This window comes from Pyxicephalus adspersus, chromosome 1 (assembly GCF_032062135.1).
Source record: "Pyxicephalus adspersus chromosome 1, UCB_Pads_2.0, whole genome shotgun sequence".
Classification (NCBI taxonomy): domain Eukaryota; kingdom Metazoa; phylum Chordata; class Amphibia; order Anura; family Pyxicephalidae; genus Pyxicephalus; species Pyxicephalus adspersus.
The window spans coordinates 142,981,196-142,999,834 of record NC_092858.1 but is presented as its reverse complement, the minus strand read 5'-3'; the positions used below and the strand labels follow the sequence as shown (position 1 = coordinate 142,999,834).

General features: G+C 36.7%; 1 protein-coding gene across 1 annotated transcript in view; it reads right to left on the bottom strand.

Moving 5' to 3' along the window:
• The window catches only part of NLK (nemo like kinase), a 104,045-nt gene that overhangs the window by 32,661 nt on the left and 52,745 nt on the right, over positions 1–18,639 (bottom strand). Inside the window, exons 2-3 of the mRNA XM_072416736.1 lie at positions 11,875–12,004; positions 5,373–5,428 (exon numbers count right to left, since the gene is read on the bottom strand). Of these exons, the coding sequence (XP_072272837.1) occupies positions 5,373–5,428; positions 11,875–12,004 (186 nt within the window). The remainder of the gene's footprint in view (positions 1–5,372; positions 5,429–11,874; positions 12,005–18,639) is intronic.

Sequence of the window (18,639 nt, the reverse complement as noted above, 5' to 3'; positions counted from 1 at the left end):
CTAGCTATTTAATCACCCTCCTGTTTTGTTGCCCATCGCAGAGGTAAATATAAAGTGTAGTGCCAATTTATTCTCTCTCCATCTGTGATTAATAGCCAAGTCTAGAGTTAACCCTATGGCATTAAAACATTAAACTACACCAGCTACAAATTGTTAAGGTGTGGGAGAAATCTCTGGGAATGCATCAGCCATATGAAATAGAAAATTAGGACTGATTTATGACATGTTCACTTTAAATGTTGTGGGTGGCATGTACCATATGTGATTCACACAGACCATCACATTTGCACAGATGTACACAACTACTATATGTAGGCAAATGCACAATGCATAGTCAGGATACACATTCAGCTACCTAATTCTTTTCTAATGCAAATATGTACAAATAATAAATGTGCAGTGACCTAGCTTAGAACAAGCATTACATCAGCATTTCAAAGGCCTACCATGATGTACTTCCCAAGTAAATTATATTTTAATGGTGTTATTTTCATGTTCCATTAATTCACAGATGGAGATTCTACTTTACAAATCTGTTTTTATACTGAAACTGTATCCCAAAATTATATTAGTATTTACGTATACAGTTTTAATGTTCCAATATTAAAAGATAATTAACCGTGTTAAATGGCTTTGTTAAACTGCAAGACAATATATTCAAGAGCATTCACTGCAGACATTAAATGCTTATTAAACAAAGAAATAATATATATTGAGAGTGTGAAAAAAGGGCTGACATGCTTATAGAATAAGTGTTTAGTGCTCGCTTTAAATAAGTGTTGACAAGAATGTGGAATGTTTCATTACCATGGGATTTGACAACCTGGGTTTTCGGTCAGAATACAGCACTATAGAGAGCACACAGTGCTTCTATGTGGCTGATCTACATTTCTCAAAAGTCAGGATAAGAGTCACACATACAATGTTATACACTTATGCATTACATTTGAGCAAAACCGAACATTAGTGAAAATCCTAATCATACTAAAGAGAAAAGAACACTATACATTCTCCTTAAAGCCAAACTAAACTCCTCTTTCCTTGCTCCAAAGCTGGCGATGAATTTTAAGCTGGTAATTTTCCGTGTTCAGGTCTTGATTGACTGGAATAAAGGTGAAGGTTTGTTTTATTGCACAAGTGCAGGAGTTGAAACAACAAAATTCTAGTAAAAATACACACGCCTGTCTTATTTACACAATGTATGTTTAGCCCACGGTTCAGTCCAATACACACTTTAAAAACCAGTGCCAAAACCTGATGAAGGTGGACCCTTTGAACCCTCACAATGTATTGTGTATTTTTATGAAAATAATATGAAAAAACTTGGTCTAGACCTAATACTCCCTGGTCATGGTGCTTCTTACTTCTTTGCATAGCCAGACCCCACTTTTGGTCACTATTCAGTGAACTGCCTGGGGAGAAACATTCCCTGTACACTACTTAAGGCTTGGTCGAGAACCTTTGCTACCCTAACAAATTCAGTGCCCCACTTTGTTCCTCTTTTTTCCAAAGTTACTAAAGATTACAGACTCTAGATTTTGTCAGACAGAATTTTCACTCACTGTGAATGGTAGAGTGGTTACTAGTACAGTACATATTGAGAGGGTGAATCCTAGTAGACAGCAATAAAACCTGTAAAGGCCTTTTTGTAAAGACATCATTTTTTCCCAATATAGGAAAAAAAAAATATACTACCATAAAAAAGGTTGCATATATATATTAGGCTAGGTACACACGTCAGATGATTCCTGTCTTATAATCACTTCAGGGATTCAGTATCAGAGGAGAGTCTGGCATATTCATCGCTCAATCACGACGTTCATGGATGCGTCCTGGCGGACCCACGGACGATGAACGATCATAATACAAGTGAAAAGGAGAGAGTGCAGCAGGGTGCCACTCCGTCGTTCTCCCCCTCCCTTCTCCATAGAGTAGAACGGCACAGTATGTGCAGCTCTTGTTCAGTCTTTTGTCGTTGGAAAGGATTGTGAAAGAACCTTTTCAACGACAATTACTGAATCTGTATATGCAGCCTTAAAGTAATGCACCATAGATTCAGCATATGTAGGTTCCTACCCTCAAACGACTTCCCCTATCCTTTCACCCTATGGTACACCGCTCAATATGCCGGTATCTGCAATTACCTTAGAGTTACGGTCACCTTAGCTATAAAAAAGTGACTTTTAGAAACTATCCTACAGTATGAATGTACAATTTAAGCTATGGAGTTTGCTTTGAGCAGCTGTATCTTGTTGGCAAGAATTGAGTTTTCATTCACACATTGGACACTTTTATAGAATTAACAGCTTACAATGACCTACAGTAATAAACGTACTGCTCTGCAGAAGGAATGTTACATTTTTAACATGAGCAACTCATTGGTTCATCAAGGGCAAGTACTAAAATTTAACATCACACACTACATATTTAGAAAAAACAAGAGCTAACCTCCAAATTTTGGTGACATAGGGCTCAAGTTCTGAGTGCTCTTATAGAATCCCTTTTAAAAATAGTTACAAAAGCATTTTACTGAATGAGGGTAAAAGAATGTGGAATGTTTCACTACCATGGGATTTGAACTTTAGGATAATAATCAGAAAATGGGAAAGGAAAAAGTATACTTTTATTTACTGATCCACCTGTTAAAAACAGATACGGTTTGAATTAGCTCTGCTATTTGCTCAACTTTGGTCTATTAAACACACAATTGAAAGCATTTAGTACATCTTTTTACCAACAAATAAATAATTGCCAAAAATCTTGTAAGGTAATCTTCCTATGCTCTCAGTCTCTGCTGACTGTTTTTCGCTACCATTGTTCCCAGTATTCATTGTGGTGTAATGAACACCTCTCCCTATGTTATGAAGATGTGAAGAGGGAGGTTGTTCTGGAGTCCTGTGGGCAACTTCACACCCATCCAAAAACAAAAGTGCAGCATCTGCTTCTAGTATAACTCATTGTCGCCCCCATTCATCTGGAACATATATGTAGCTTCTCCCCGAGAGGCGAAAGACTTGGCATGAGGAAGCAGCAAACGCATCCCAGCCTCACCGCTAGTGTGAATTTAGCCTAACACTTCTGGTACTAAGATGACTATGTTGCTATTAAATAGATACAATACAAGAGTTCAACCCTTTTTTATTATGTCCAAATCTATAAAAAATAAGGAAAGATTCAATCATCTTTGTTATACAGTAGTTCTGCCTTCATCACCTCCCACTTAGGTTAAGAAAGTAAATTAAATAGGTTTATACAAAATATGAATACAACATCTTATTTGAACTACAATGGAGACCACATTAATTGACCTCTCCCCCCACATTGGTAACAGGAGTTTCTCCTGATCAGAAATGCTTTTTGTCACTGGAGATATTACACCTACAAGGAGCCACAAGTGTTGCTTGAATATGACAAGTTGCTTGTGAAAATCCCAGGTGTGGAAAGAGATATATTCTCTTATCCAGCACACAGGGGACTTTTACATTTCTGTGACTTTATAGCTCCCATTTCTTGCCAAAGAACACAAGCCACACTTCTAAAGACAGTCAAAGATCATTAGAATTTTGATACACAAGATCACTAGACTATTGATACACAAGATCGCTATATTGCAAAACATAGTAAAACCACTAAAAATGTTCCTGTATACAAAATTAGTGGAATAAAAATATACTTTTGTTTTGCTTATTAACACATCAATAAAAATGAATTAAATTGCATGTGTCAAAAATGCTTTTTGATTTGCCATATTTCAGAAAAGCAAATTCATAAAAGCTAGACTTTTCTAAACCAATAATTATAAAAGCCCTAATTATTATTCTTTATCGAGCTGTGGCACTTAAAATAATGATTTGTAATTGCTGCTACAGATGGGACCTCAATCTGCTGTTGCTCCCTATACCCAAGCTAAAATAAACTACTGAGTTTTTGGGAAAATAAAAGAATGGACACCGAAATCTGAGGTTCCAAGGTTGTGTTAACAGAACATATTTAGTTCTACAAAAATAGGAGAAAATACCTTCCTTTAGCCACCCTCCTTGATCTACACTATATGGTCAAACTTGGAAATACAAAGCTTTTTCAGAAAAAAAAACCTGGCCAGCCTTGTTCATTTCTATGGCTGCTCCAAAGTTATGAAGAGGCCACCAGAACAGTTTGGACCTAGACATAAAATAAAGAGGAAGAAAAACATTAATTTATAGAGCACCAACATATTATGCAGCGCTGTACATTAAATAGGGGTTGCAAATGACAGACAAGACACAGACAGCGACACAGGGGGAGAGCTTACAATCTAAGAGAAGGGGGGAAGTATCACATAATAGGGGAGAGGATATGGAATGGTGGAAAGTAGTGAGGAATTAAAAGGCAGAAGAAGATGGGTAGGCAAGTTTGAAAAGATGGGGTTTGAGTGCTTTTTAAAATGAGCAGAAAGTCAAATAGTTGAGGAAGACCATTCCAGAGGGTTGGTGGAAACTCTAGAAAAAGTATTGGTGCCCTGCATGTTGAGAGAGAGGAAGTCATTAGTAGATCAATGGAGGAGCGAAGAGAGCGGCTAGGGGAGTATTTTTCTATCAGGTCAGAAAGGTAAGTAGGACAAGAACTGTGGAGGGATTTGAAGGAGGAGTTTAGGCCGGTAGCTAGAAGATAGGGGGGTTATCAAGTGAAAATAAAAGGGGTAAAAACAAAATAAATAAAAAACTAATACAACCACCATATCTAAGGACTGGTATGCTGAAATACATTACACTTTTGGGATGTTTAGATACACTCCTAAATTCTAGCAACCAAACAAATTTATATATACAGACTTAGGACCATGTGGTACACAGTCTATCATCACACAATGTTTAGAATCACATTACACTGAAATAACACAAAACCTGACTCAATTCGACCTTTGTGCAATTAAACACCATAATATAGAACAAAATAAAAATGTAATCACAGAGCAACTCAAGAATCAATCAAACTTGCCTCTGCTGGCTTGTTGCTCCCTTTTTTCCAGCAGAACTCAAAAGAATGTAGTCGGCAAAATTGTCCTAATTTTATTGCATCTGGAACAAACTGCTAAAAGACAACCAGTTTGCTGTAACCCTGTCTGACTTTCCTGCACGGGTCAGCAACTATTTAAGAATGAATTAAACTCTAGTAGAAAGGCAGCGGATGCCTGCTTTTAAGCAGGCCCTTTTAATAACACAGCTGTTGACATTGAGCATGCTGGAGAGGAATAATGCTTATGATGACATGGAAATCTATAGTATTTCTACTTGTTAACTTTAAGAGGCTGGAAGACAAAGGCAATAAAAAGTGAAATGTAACAATAAAATCTATTTCTAGCAAAAATACTGCCTACATTTTACAAAGGATACATTTCTTCAAAATAATCGATGTGAGGTGGCTGGAGAATGTCAAGTGCAGAAAGTACCTGAAGAAAAAAAAAAAAAGTCAGTTTACATAATTGTAATAAAACTTTACCATATAATCTTTATAGCAGATATGTCACATGACAATGATCATTTAGGTATGGAGCCTATGCTTTATTAGGGGTGTTCCTAAACATCAAATCTTCATTGCACACACCTCACAACCATAAAAGCTAAAAGGGTTAGATTTTTAAAAGAAACAAACAGGGCCCTTTTTTTTGCATAAGCAGCCCTGATGGTCGTTCATTAGGTCCCATGGGATTTAGCAGAAGGATGCAGAAAGGAGTTCAAGATCTTGGGGTTGTTAACCTTAAATTGTTTGTCTGCCACTACAGAAGGAATGGTTTTCTGTGTGTTGGTCGGAACTTAGGCCATAGCACATAAAGCAAATTATCCTATTCTTGCACTGGGATTGCAGTGGACAGCATTGCGGATGTAAATGAGCCCCACGTCCAATTTTTTTGGACTACTAGAATGAACTAGAATGATTATGAGATGTATTTTATAAAGAGAGTATTTTAACAACAAAAAGGCTAAATAACTTTCCATTGCATAAGGTAACCTGAAACAATAGTACAAGGGTAGGTTATGTAAAAATAATGCTTACGTCACCCGAACACAGCAGAGCATTAGCTCTTGGTAAGCTCATTAAGCAGTAACAAAGTGTAATTTAAAAACACACAGAATCCCTGATGTACTGGCTCATACAGGAACTGCAATTCTAGGTTTATGCAACAAAATGCTGTAATAACCAGGAGACATTGCTGAAAGTTGTGAAAGCTGTTTTGCACCACTTTATGGTCTTGTTTAAGGGTGGGAAGGAGGGTGATCCCAAGCAACAATATTATGTAGAAAAGTATTGTAATAAAACATTCCTGTACTAATAATACAAGTCCATTCCAAAGAGACAGCATGCCTGCAACGAACAATGCCAAGCAATAAAAGCTGCAGTAATATTAAAACAGTAGCACATTATAATTTTCCAGTACCCACTCTTCAGTAGATTTGGTCATTCATTCATATTAATGGCCAAATCTGACAGATATGAGCTTGTTTGTGCCTGCCTAGATCATGCCAAGGTCAGCAGATATAATCTCCTGCATGCTGCACACATTACTGCAGTTTATCAATATATGTATTGTGTATTCTAAATGAAGAACACTCAAGAGTCAGAGAGCTGGCAGTACCCAACATATAGGAGAATTATTAACCACAGTGAAAATTCCTTCCAAAGTGCTCCTGATGTTCAGTGTCAAATGTAAAAGTTACTGTAGGATGATGTGCAGCCAACATAATGTAGTTGTGAAAGTTTTAACCTTTATGCAGTTTTCCTCCACTGCCCTCACAATATTCTATTTTGGAAGCAAAGAGGATGCCTGCTATAAAATATACTTCTATGGTTTCAATTTTCTATGTGTTTTAAAGCTCATATACAGATTATAACATTTCCCTTTAGCTGCTGACTCCTTTCCTGCTCCCTTTGTAAAATGTAAAAAAATCAGATGATTGGGAATAATTTTTAAAAAATTTGGAAATGGAGGTTACTAGGAGAGGAAAGCTAAGGCAGCAATAAAAAAAAAACTGATACTACCATAATCTTTCTCAATTAGGGTTCCTCCAAAGGTTGCTGGGGGTTCCATACACACTAATGTACTATAAGCTATGGATATCATAACTGTAGCAGTGGTTCCTGGAAGACCTGGAAGTTATTTCAATGGTTTGCCAATGTTAAAAGGTTACGAAAGGCTGTCCAATGTATAAAAAAATTTAATTAAATAAAATTTAAAAAAATAATACAAATGAGGCCTTTTCCTGCACTTTCAGCTACAAATAGACAGATTTTCTAACCTCTCCTCTCCCTTGGACACTGTTACTAAAACAGAGAGTGAGAGGGAAATCTCTTCAGTGAGACCCAGGCAAGAAATAATATATATTTTATAAATAAAATAAAGGCTCTAAATCTTCCCCACTGTATTCAAACTATAAATACTAAAATCAGGGGTGTACAAGAACTCTGGATATCTGGCAGGATCAGCAGATATATTTCTGTAATAGAAGACTGGTGCTGGTACTTTTCAATTGGGGGTTTTAGCATTAAAAAAAGAGTAAAACATCAAAAAAAAAAAATTTCCAAACATCCGAATAATAATGCACCCCTTACGTTAACCATCATCACCCTAAATTAAAAACTAAGCCTTGAAGTGAAATGTTTGGATTTAAATTTATTTTTATATAAATGTAAAAAGATCAGTTTTCTGTAAATATCCTGGTCATTATCAGTATGTGGTATAAATAATGTGCAATGATTGCTCTCATTGATTGGAGAGCAGGTCACTGGTGGGAATAGTTGTATTAATATGTAACCGTGTGTTAACAGACCACAGCACGTGGATTTGCTTGGAATGAATGGGAAGTGAGGACTGGGGGTGAACAGCATGGTCTCCACATACACTTTTTGTCTTTTAGAGAATGGATGTGTTTAGAAAATTTACAAAGGTTTCCTTGTTAAAAAAGAAATCCAAGAAACACTGTTATAATAAAAATTAAATATTAAATATCATTAAAAAAAATTTCACTTTTGAACGTTTTTTGGCACATGGCACCCATTGCAGTGTTACTCTACAGGTGGCACTTCTATCATTAACATCTAACAGCTTCTGAACATGTTCTGTGACTTCTTACCACAGGCTGGAAAATAATATGTGTTCAAGGAACAATAAAGGAGGACTTCACACAGTGACTACTTTTCTGAGAAAGCAAATGTCTATAACAATGCATAAATTGAGCGCGGGTCATGCGTTTTTATTTTACCTTACATTACTGTAAAAATTTCCTCATAATTCTATTTCCAATGCAGGCTTCTTTCTTATGAGCAATTGCCCTAAAGATGCACAACTCCAGTCATGAAGGACAGCCAAAAATGTTTTAATACCACACAGAAGATGCAGCTTAATTGATGAATTAGGATGCCCTTAAAACCTAAATTGTTAGCAACTCATTAGGGGACTGATGCTGGGTAAGACTGCTTTAGTCAATTAAAATAAAAAAATATACCAGCCTTAAAAGCAGAGCTTCTGGAAAATCTATAGTTCTCACAGATTTTTGTTAAAACAAATATCAGAACAAAATGAACAGATATAATATTTATATAAGACGGCTACGATCACAATTTAGCTTGGTAAACCTGAACTGCATTATCCCATTTACAAAAAATCTGCATGCTGCATCTTGTAATAGATTTCACCAGCAAAGTTATTCAGCAAGGGTTCTGGTTGTGTTTTCAGACAGTAAATCGTGGGAATGCCCACTCCAAACCTCAAAACATGTTCATTAATATTTGGCATAGCAAGCACATATAAATGCCTTTCTTTGCTCCTGCTGCCATTTTATATGACCGCACCTTTTGTCTAATAACAGATTTCATTCTTTCATAAAGTTCCATGTATAAGGAGCTCATAAAAGACAACATCCCTAGCATCTCTTTTAAATTGCCCACGGTAATAGTTAGCCTACAAGAATAATCAAAGAGAATGAACAACTAAAGAAAACCTGGAATTGTATTTAACCAACAGAGCATTTTTTGGTGGAGGAATGCATATTTTGGCTTATAGGCCATCATTACCACAGGTCTATTTTATATGTACAAATTGGTAACACAAAAACTCATAATTAGAATGCTACTTTTGTAACATTTCATAGTTCATGCATTTAGAAGGTACAAAGTGCAGTATCATATTTGTAAAGCTGAACTGCAGCCTAACCCTAAATCTAGCACAATTTTAAAGGCTTCTCTCCTGTATAGCAATGGAGCCCATCTTAATTCCCAGCAGAACCTCTGGCATCATCTAGCTATTGTCTCTTCATCCTTACTGTCCCTGACCTGCCACTTTCTTTCCTTGGATCTTTATTCATTTGGTCCTGGATGTTCAGCATTATATGTGGCCATTGCCGGAACATATTGTATGTAAATGGGGGCCAAATGTTTTCAGAAAGCAGAAAGCCGTGTACAGCACAACTGATCCTCCCACCAGCCATTAACAATACATAGAAAAGCGGAAACCTGATGATGCAAAGATAAACAAAATCAGAAAGTTTTTATTGGCAAAGGGGAATGTTGTGATCAGGGAAGTCAAAATATGAGCAGATTAAACTTTAGCTTTAAGTACATAACTCATAGTAGTCAAAAATATTTTAATAATTGGTCTACAGTAGACCTGGCTGTTATAGTCTCTTATATTCGATGTGTGTTGTTGCAAGCACCTATTACACTGTCCGGATTACAAAGTAAACTAGTACTACATGTCATGGAATAATGACAAACCAAGGACACTAACATGTACCAGGAAAGAACAGGATAGTAGAAACTAGATAACTTCTTGGGATTACATTTTCCTGATTTTTTTTTTTTAAACAGGGAAAAACTTCTCCACCAAGCAGTGATCTTGGCATGTACAGGTTTGGTACTTGCACACACATAACTCATGAGACAATGTTGGCTTTAGTGAAATGACATATACATATTGTGTAAGGCAGAGGATAAAGCTTTGCAGCAGTGATGACAACAAGCCTTCCAAATGACATATGGGTGGCAACACTAATCCTATGAAAGCTTCTCACCAATGACGTGCATGCCTGCTATAACAACCTATTTAAAGTCATCAATATTTAAGTCTGTGGAGTCAGAGCATTTCCATGTACACTCATAAAATGATGGATAATGACGTGTTAATGTAACAGTTTTTATGCAAATTAAAGCCCAGCTGCTGCTAGTCAATAATACAAAGCAAACAGAAACACTCCAAGCCTGGGAAGCTCGGAGATGGGAAAACAGGAATCAGGAGATGGAAAAGAACTGAAAACAAATAAATAAAAAATGAGAGCAACTGAATACATTGTGAAGGCTTTATTTTTCAGGCTTCCAAGGGATTGGAAATCAATTTTGATAGCGTCAGTAATGGGATTTTTATTAAAGTATACTATTATAGCACTGATGGGGCAAGATATGAATTCTGGTAACAGGGGTGACTATGCCAAGTAGAAAACGTTCAGTTGTATAGTAATTGTTGATTACACATACACCAGGGAAAAAAAACCAAGGGAACTTCCAATGCAGTAGGCTAGAGTAAGGCTTTCATTAAAGAACACAAACAAAAGAGTGATAGACTTTACCTCCAAACAAAGTTTACCCAACTCTAAATATCATTAAAAGTTGCACTGTTCAATTTTTTTTTTTTTTTTTACATTCTTTGGCTTTAAAATGAATATACTTGTGTGCTGTGCTCAACCTCAGCCTGTTGACTAGATTGTAAAAGAATCAGCAGAATGCTGCTCTCTCCACCTATCTGCATCACTCCTATCAGCACGTTTGCATGTAAACACGCATTTCCAGTCTCCCAGCGTATTCGAAAGTTTTATAGGTTTTTATAGGAGGCTGATACAAAAGTCGAATTTAGGTACTTTCACTAGCTCCACTTACCAACAGAAACCTTAAGAGCTCATTCAAACTGGTCTGTTTTGGTTGTGTCAAGGTGCTTGTTAATGTGTTGCATTAAGGCAGCCCATTTATTTTATTCAATCAACAATGCACAAAAAACCTTACAAAAATAGGACATGCACTACTTTGGTGCACTGCATTGCAATTGAGGGTCAGTGGGTTGTGTTAAAGTGTTGACATTTCAATGACAATGAATGGTACCTAACAGAAGAAGTGTGAATGAGTTGGAAGGATGAATTCTCACTTCTGATGTCTGCTTGATGTTTTTACCATTTTTAATCAATAGAATTAGAAGCAAAATATAATCACCTATATCTGCCTCCAAATTCTCTTGCCAGTGCGCTGTCTGGGGGGACGGCACAACAGTGTAGAGTGCCTGCACCAGCTGGTTCCCAAAAGTTTCTTGCGATGGCTTCTCTCCTGTCATTTGAACTGACCTCTCTACCAATGGGAAACGTTGGAGAAGGTAATATAGTTCAGATTTAAGTTGCCATAATGGACAAATTACTTTTAAAAGTAAGCCTTTACTGTGATGAAGCGTTTCAGATGGGGTACTGTAAGGTATAGTCAGTTAACTAAACTGGATCTGAAAAGATACCAAATATTTATATCTATATATATATTTATTCAATAAAAGCTCTTCTCACCTTCCCCACTGCTGTACTGTAAATAAAATAGCCAATTTCTTGTCAGCAACTTAACACTTTTAATTGTAGATCTATCTTGGAAGATACTCAGGAGGGGAACAGATCATTTTAAAGAACTTTACAATTATAGTGATGAAGCAGCTTCTAGTTTCCACCAACTATTTTGAATCCAAGAAATTTAGAACAAAAAAAATTTACACCAAAAATGTGAGTGCGGTCCCAGAGGTTGGCAATTATCAATTTAAAAAATGAAGCAGCTGTCCATTTATCCACCACAACAGTATTCACAACTGACACCTTTACTTACATTGTCATGCTTGAAAAAACACAACATCTTCAATTCTCGGAAGACCCTTTTGCAAGAGACTAGATTCTGGAAGACGTTGGGCATCTTTTTGAGAGCAACTCTCTTTCCATCTCGTGGATCTGTTACTGACCTATAAATGGAGAAAAAAATTATTCATGAGTCCAACCGATGATAAAAAATCAAGTAGATTATTACAGACAGATGGAAAAAATTAAAATGTCCAAAATAAAATAATCGGAAAAGTAATATTTGATACAAAATCCTGAATTCATGTACGGATACCTCTAGTACTAGCCAGTTTTAGTTTTAAAGCAATTAAGCACAAGGCATAAGCAAAGGGGACTGGTCATTTCAATTGACAATTATGTACAATAAAGCTAAATTCTGGGCACATGTCATGGAGCTTTCCACACACCAAGATGAATGGGAGAATTAAACACTGTTTTTTAATCAATGGTACCAAAAGACGGCAGTTTTACTTTCCCCTTCATTCATGCTTCATTCATGCAGGCTTCCTTCTTTTAGTGCCACTGCCAGTCTAGCCCATCAGTTTGCAGCTCTGTGAAGTCATCATGTAAAATTCTGGACCAGCATTCCTGCATTGTAAATTAGGACACCAATGCCCCAATACAATACACCGATGGCAATACAGCAGTTTACAGCTTACATTTTACACTAAACAAAGGATAACAAGTTCTTAGGTGAAAGTTTCAGAAACAACCTTAAAATAGTACACTAAAGTTATCCACAGACAAGATGAATATTGACTGAATTGAGAAAGGTTATTCAGCTCAGGAAATATGTTTTGACTCAACTGTACATGTACTGTAACTGTACTGTACAGACAAACTAAACCTGGTTAGAAATTCCAGATGCCCTGGAACTACACCTCCCAACCTTTATTAAAATTATCCTTTGCATAACTTATGTAAAACATGTTCATAGTAACATTGGATCTGCACGGTTAGAACTAAAAATCAGCAGTAGTGCAAAGAACACCACAAGAATGCAAACTGATGCATAATAAATAATGGATGTGATGGATAACTGCAAATATGGCCCATGCAAGGATTATCACAACATAAACATTGCTTTTGAGCAACAGCTCATTCATTTGAAGCATGCACAAAGGAAGCTGGGTATCCCTGGCAATAAACGTTGACAGCTGGGTGTTGATCAGGAAGGTAAGACCAGTATGGCAGAAGGGACATCCCCTGTCCCTACCTACAATAATTACCTGCCTGATTGCCAATTTTCTTTCATTCCACTTTAAGAAAAATCCTCCCAGTACAGAAGAACTGTAAAAACCTTATGTGTCATAAAACCAAGGTAAACATTTGACCATACAGTTTGGTTTATTTTTAATTTACTGGGACAATTTGCTAATGGGGGGTGTAGAGGAGGGAGGGGTATTTCTCCAATCTTTAAAGTCATGAAGTCATTTTTATTGCATTCAGAGGTTCTATATATGATATACATCGTACAGAAAGGTAGGCTGGGAAAAATTGAGAAAATTATATACATCTACAAACTCGGCAGCTAGCGATATCACAGTTATTCACCACCTATCACATCTCAGGAAGAGGATTTTATTCTATCTATAAAAGATCCCTTAAACTAAGATGCCAACCAGACTGCATATAGCTGACAGTTCAAAAGAAATTCTTTTAGCACAGACCATCACATGCCTGTGAAAGTTGCCAGTCACATACAACATCATTTTGCCTCAGAGAGATGAGTAATTGCTGTACAAACTGCTAAAATTTCAGGTTAAAAGTTATATTTTAATTGCTTTACTGGCAAACATCTTAAATTTGTTGGCTTTCTTTTACCCTTTGGCATTTGCTTAGAAGAAATACCCACTTATCCCTCTGTTTATTCTTTCCTAACTTCTATCTTGTTAAACAAACATGAGAGGTGCCCTCGAGATGATCTTCACTGTCTCCAGGCTTACTAAAATACTTCAAAATATTTCAAAATCCCATGCCTGTGCCTGCCGGGAGAGAATGCCCTCATTTTTGGCTCATTGGGTTAAAAGACTAATGTTGGAAGTCTTGTAACAGAACAAACACGTTGCCTGAAAGCAGATGCAATGCATTTTAATACCTGTAAACTTATATTCTTTATAGATTCTCTGACTGAGAGTAAAACACAAGAAGGCAATTCTCTTTGATGTCATAGCAGGAACTCCTATAGGTTAAACTGTATGAGTGGCAAAGACAAAAATAAAATAAATTGTATATTGTATTGAAGTTACAAAATCAGATTAAAAAAAATACACATTGATGTCATATCATTGTACCTATTACACATTACCTTTAGAATTAAAATACCTGGCAATGTCAGATAGGCGAAGTATTGACCTAATAAACCTCAGACACCTGAATGTTTAAAGGGGAACTCTACACAGGAATTGTATTGCGGTCTGAATCCGCCCTATACTTACTATTTGTTCTAGTGATCATTGCTACTTATCTCAGGATTAGAAAGCAGAGAGAAAATTACCTGATAGGGACACGGACACAAAAAAAAAAAAAAAACATAAATAAGCCCAAATCTTTTCTATTAAATAACTACAAAACAAGCTGAAGTAAACCTGTAACAAAACAATTGGGGGCAGATAACGCTTAGATCTAATTCATGAAAATGTTAAGCCAATGGATAGTCAATAGCTTCTGGGACTGTATTCTGAATTAATGTTCCTAAAACATGAATCAAATAATAAAAGCCAGACTGCCAGCCACATACACCGAATATCCTTCACCCAAACTGCAGAGGATTTTATTTAACACACTGATGGCAGAAAGTGGTGGGACTAGGACATTTATACGAGAAGTAAGTGGTGATCTATTAGGACGGCTTTCCAAGAATTTCTTCTCCTAGCATATTGTAGTTTGCATAGTGCTAATTTCACACAGCTTCGTATGATGTCACACCCTGCATTTAATTTAATAGCACCTATGTGAAATAGCTGATACATGAAATATAAAACATGGCCTGAACAATATATAAGAAATGGTAATTTAAATACTAAAACAGGAAAAAAGCTATTACACACTGAGTGTCTACCCACACCAAAGTCATACAGTGTAGTACTGTGCTGCCATCCACATGCCCTCTCAGTTTTGCATGCCTTTTTTCATTTTGGACCAACAAGAGAAGGGTTAGACCCTCTTAGGTGTTAAGAAAACGAAGAAATTTTGTAAAGGAATCACTGGAGCAATTCATCCTTCATTTAGGTTAAGCTTAAAAATCTCTCAAATGAGGCAAAATTTAACAAAATTAGGTAAAATGAATTTAAACTAATTTTAAACTGAACTTCAACCTTAATTTGGCTTTGTGCAGCTGTAGACTTACCTGCACCAAAACGTTTTTTTCTGATTTCACTGCACAGTGTCAGCTACTTGTAGTGTGCATTAGAAGCTGCAACATGTCTGATAGAACTTTCCCACTTCCTATTTGAAGGAACTTCAGCATCATCTTAGTCCTTTACTCTTCTGACTTACTGCCCCTTTCATTGATAGAATTTTGGTCCTTACAATCTTGGAGACTCAGCATTTATAATTATAGACTTTCCAGGAAAATATGTACAGCACATTGCCAACCCATCTGCCTGCATTGAAGACCCAGTGATAATGCTTCAGGATATTAAATCAAGTATATAATGCAAGAAATACATTTTTATTTAGTAATATCATGACTATATTATAATTTTAATATAAAAATATACTAACTAAATATTAGAAAGGCATAAAAAAGGGAGAATGGGACACAACACATGCAAAACTAACACCGGACAGCACAATTTACACACTGCTAACTTTCATATCGTTCTCCCCAGAATCAACCACAGAACCCTCCCAATACACACTCACATATTCAAATCACTTGATAGGTATGAATAACCAAATACAAAGAGCAATCTTCAAAAAAATATAATTGACATGAGCTGTCACATTATGCCATCACAGCTTTCTGTTCTTTTAATTTGCTGAATATTTTCTTTTCTCCACAACAGCTTTGCTTTAAATAAGCCCCTATAAAATATTAGTATTCTGCAAGTTAAACATTTTTGTTTGCGGTGAACATCTACAGTAACCCATTAGCCATCCCCGAATAAAATCTGGCACAGAAATCGTGTCTATTTTAAAATCTTTAATCAGCGGCGTATTGTTACTTTACTTGTAGCATTGTGTTTATTGAAGTGCACCAGTTGTGTTGACAAATTCTGCAGCTGAGCCTATTCTAACATAGGCATGCAATTATGCAACCTAAAAAAAAAACAAAAAAAAAAAAAAAACACAAAGAACATGAAAGAAGCAACCGCTGCTGCCACATAAAGGGAAAATCAAACAATTGCTGGGGATAGAATACAAGCTAAACTCCACACAACAAAGACCAGCATATTCTTCTCTATAAAGAGCATCCACCAAAAACTATTCCCTTACTGAGCTGAAAGACAGCTCGACTTGCACAGCAACACATAATTGGGAGTAATTTCAAAGCAGAATGGGATTTAAAGGTGGAAATGCACACTTCATTGTGCTAAATCAAGCTGCCACATCAACATAATTTGGACATTCACATACACGCAGATTGCAGGCAGACCAACTGTAGATCAACTGTATTTTGCAAAGTCCATTCATTTTGGGGTTGAAGTGGAGCTTTAAAGTGTCGTTTTTAGCATGGGAGATTCAGGCAGGTGGTTATTGGGGAAAGGGGGAAGCAATGTCCATTTTGCAATAACTGTTCTTATCTCCCTGATCCCTGCCCAGCTGTTAATTTTTGCGGAAACCGAACAATTCTGTCTTCCCTTGCATGTGCCAGGAATAAATGAACTCCCGTGTGCCTCTGCAGGCGTTACGGGATCCCGGAACAGCCAATCAATATGGCCGAAGATCATCTTTAGGAAGCAAAGAGAAGAGAAGATGGTTGGACCATGCAATGGAGTGGAGAATGAGTAATTAAGGGTTTTGTTACTCTTCACAGCCCTGTTGACTTTTGATGTAGAAAACAAAGTGATGTCTTGTGCTCTTTGTAGTCACATGTCAAAAAGGGTTATCAGTCCTTTCCATTCTCTCGGAACTACAGAACACCAACCTTTTAGGTTATGGACAGGAGGAAAAGATGAGGTATTTTGCAGACCTAACACTTTCTGTCCTAGGGTGACAATATTGTCCTCCATAAAGTATGATAACTATTAACACTCAATTAAGGAAGGGAATGTCCTCATGATGGCAAGCTTCAAACTGAGTTTTCAGCACCTTTAAGGGACAGCTAGTGACATGACTCTGGACTTTGTAAAGCGATGCCAAAGTGATGACTGCCTTGCTTTGTTTATACATTGGTTGCAGCTATGGGGAATTCCTGAGAAATCAATGAGCAAAGGCTAGTCAATCGAAATTAATTTTTCTTATTATTGGTTTCCAATGGGGGAAGCCCAATTTGCATACAAAATATCAGAGCTGGTTGGGACAAAAAATGCTGCCTGGCTGATCTTCCCCCTTCCAGGTCTTGTTTATTCCTCTGGGTCTGTTTGCAGGTTGAGACAGTACACCTTAAATGCCAATAGAGGGATGTGAATGGAATGAATGCAATATTATACCAACAAAACCATCAAAAAGAAATGCAAGTATGGCCACAAGAAAACTATGGAATGATCAATTGTATTGGAATTATTTTTTAAGAAAGAACAGAAACTAACACAAGTGAGGAGCAGATGCCTATAGCAATAGGAATTCCAGCAGAGGAGAAACCATGAAAGAATGTGCAGAATGGATTTAAGGGCTCATCAAACAATAATTCAAATATCAATATCAAAATCAAATATTATTATTTGTCTCTTTTACCCATATTTCCTGCATTTCAAGTTGCCCATTCGCAACTTCTGCATGCTTTTGAAATAAATGGTAGCATTTTTTTTCTTCCTATGAAGAAGTCATTAATATCATCAGAAGCCATCAGGGGAAATGTTTTATACAGACTAAAAAAAAAAAAGAACATAATAAATATAATTCACACATCGCTGCTTTTCTTCAACACAACCTGCCTCTGTCAGCATGGTTCAATTAATTCCTTCAGTTTATATGAAAAAGATTGACTACTTGTTCCAGTCAGCAGCACCAATTTTGCTCCAGATTTCGGAACATAGTCCATGTGCACTTTTAGCCAAGAAGCTCTTCACAACAAAGATTGACTGCTTTCATCGTCCATTCTTTTCTAGCTTGAAATGTACATTAGAAAAATTCTACATAATCTTTATTATACATTTGAAAGGTAGGATAGAGAAATTATCAACCTTGTAAATAGTACTTGCATCTTATTCCATAATGCCTGTTCTTTCTGTGCTAATGACAGATGCTTGTGATCAATTACATTTATTCAAACAAGCGGGACAGGTAGTATTCCACCTGTCTCATAACAACAAGGCTGTGATATATAGAAAGTACTTCAGGCAAACTGTGAACTCTGTTTTAAGATTCTGTATCTGACCTCAAAATATTATCTCTTAAGCTGCGTACACACGTCCAATTTTTATCGTTGGAAATGAACGACGAACGAACGATGAACGACCGATTGGCCAAAAATCGTTTGTAAAAAAAGTAACCAACGAAGCCGACGAACGAGGATAGTCGTTGGAAATGAACGACCCGACCGGCGGATCGGATTGGACGACGATCGTTGACCATCTATCGTGTGTACGGTCGTTCAGTGATCGTGCATGTTCTGAGCATGCGCGATGAACGAACATTTGATCGATACAGG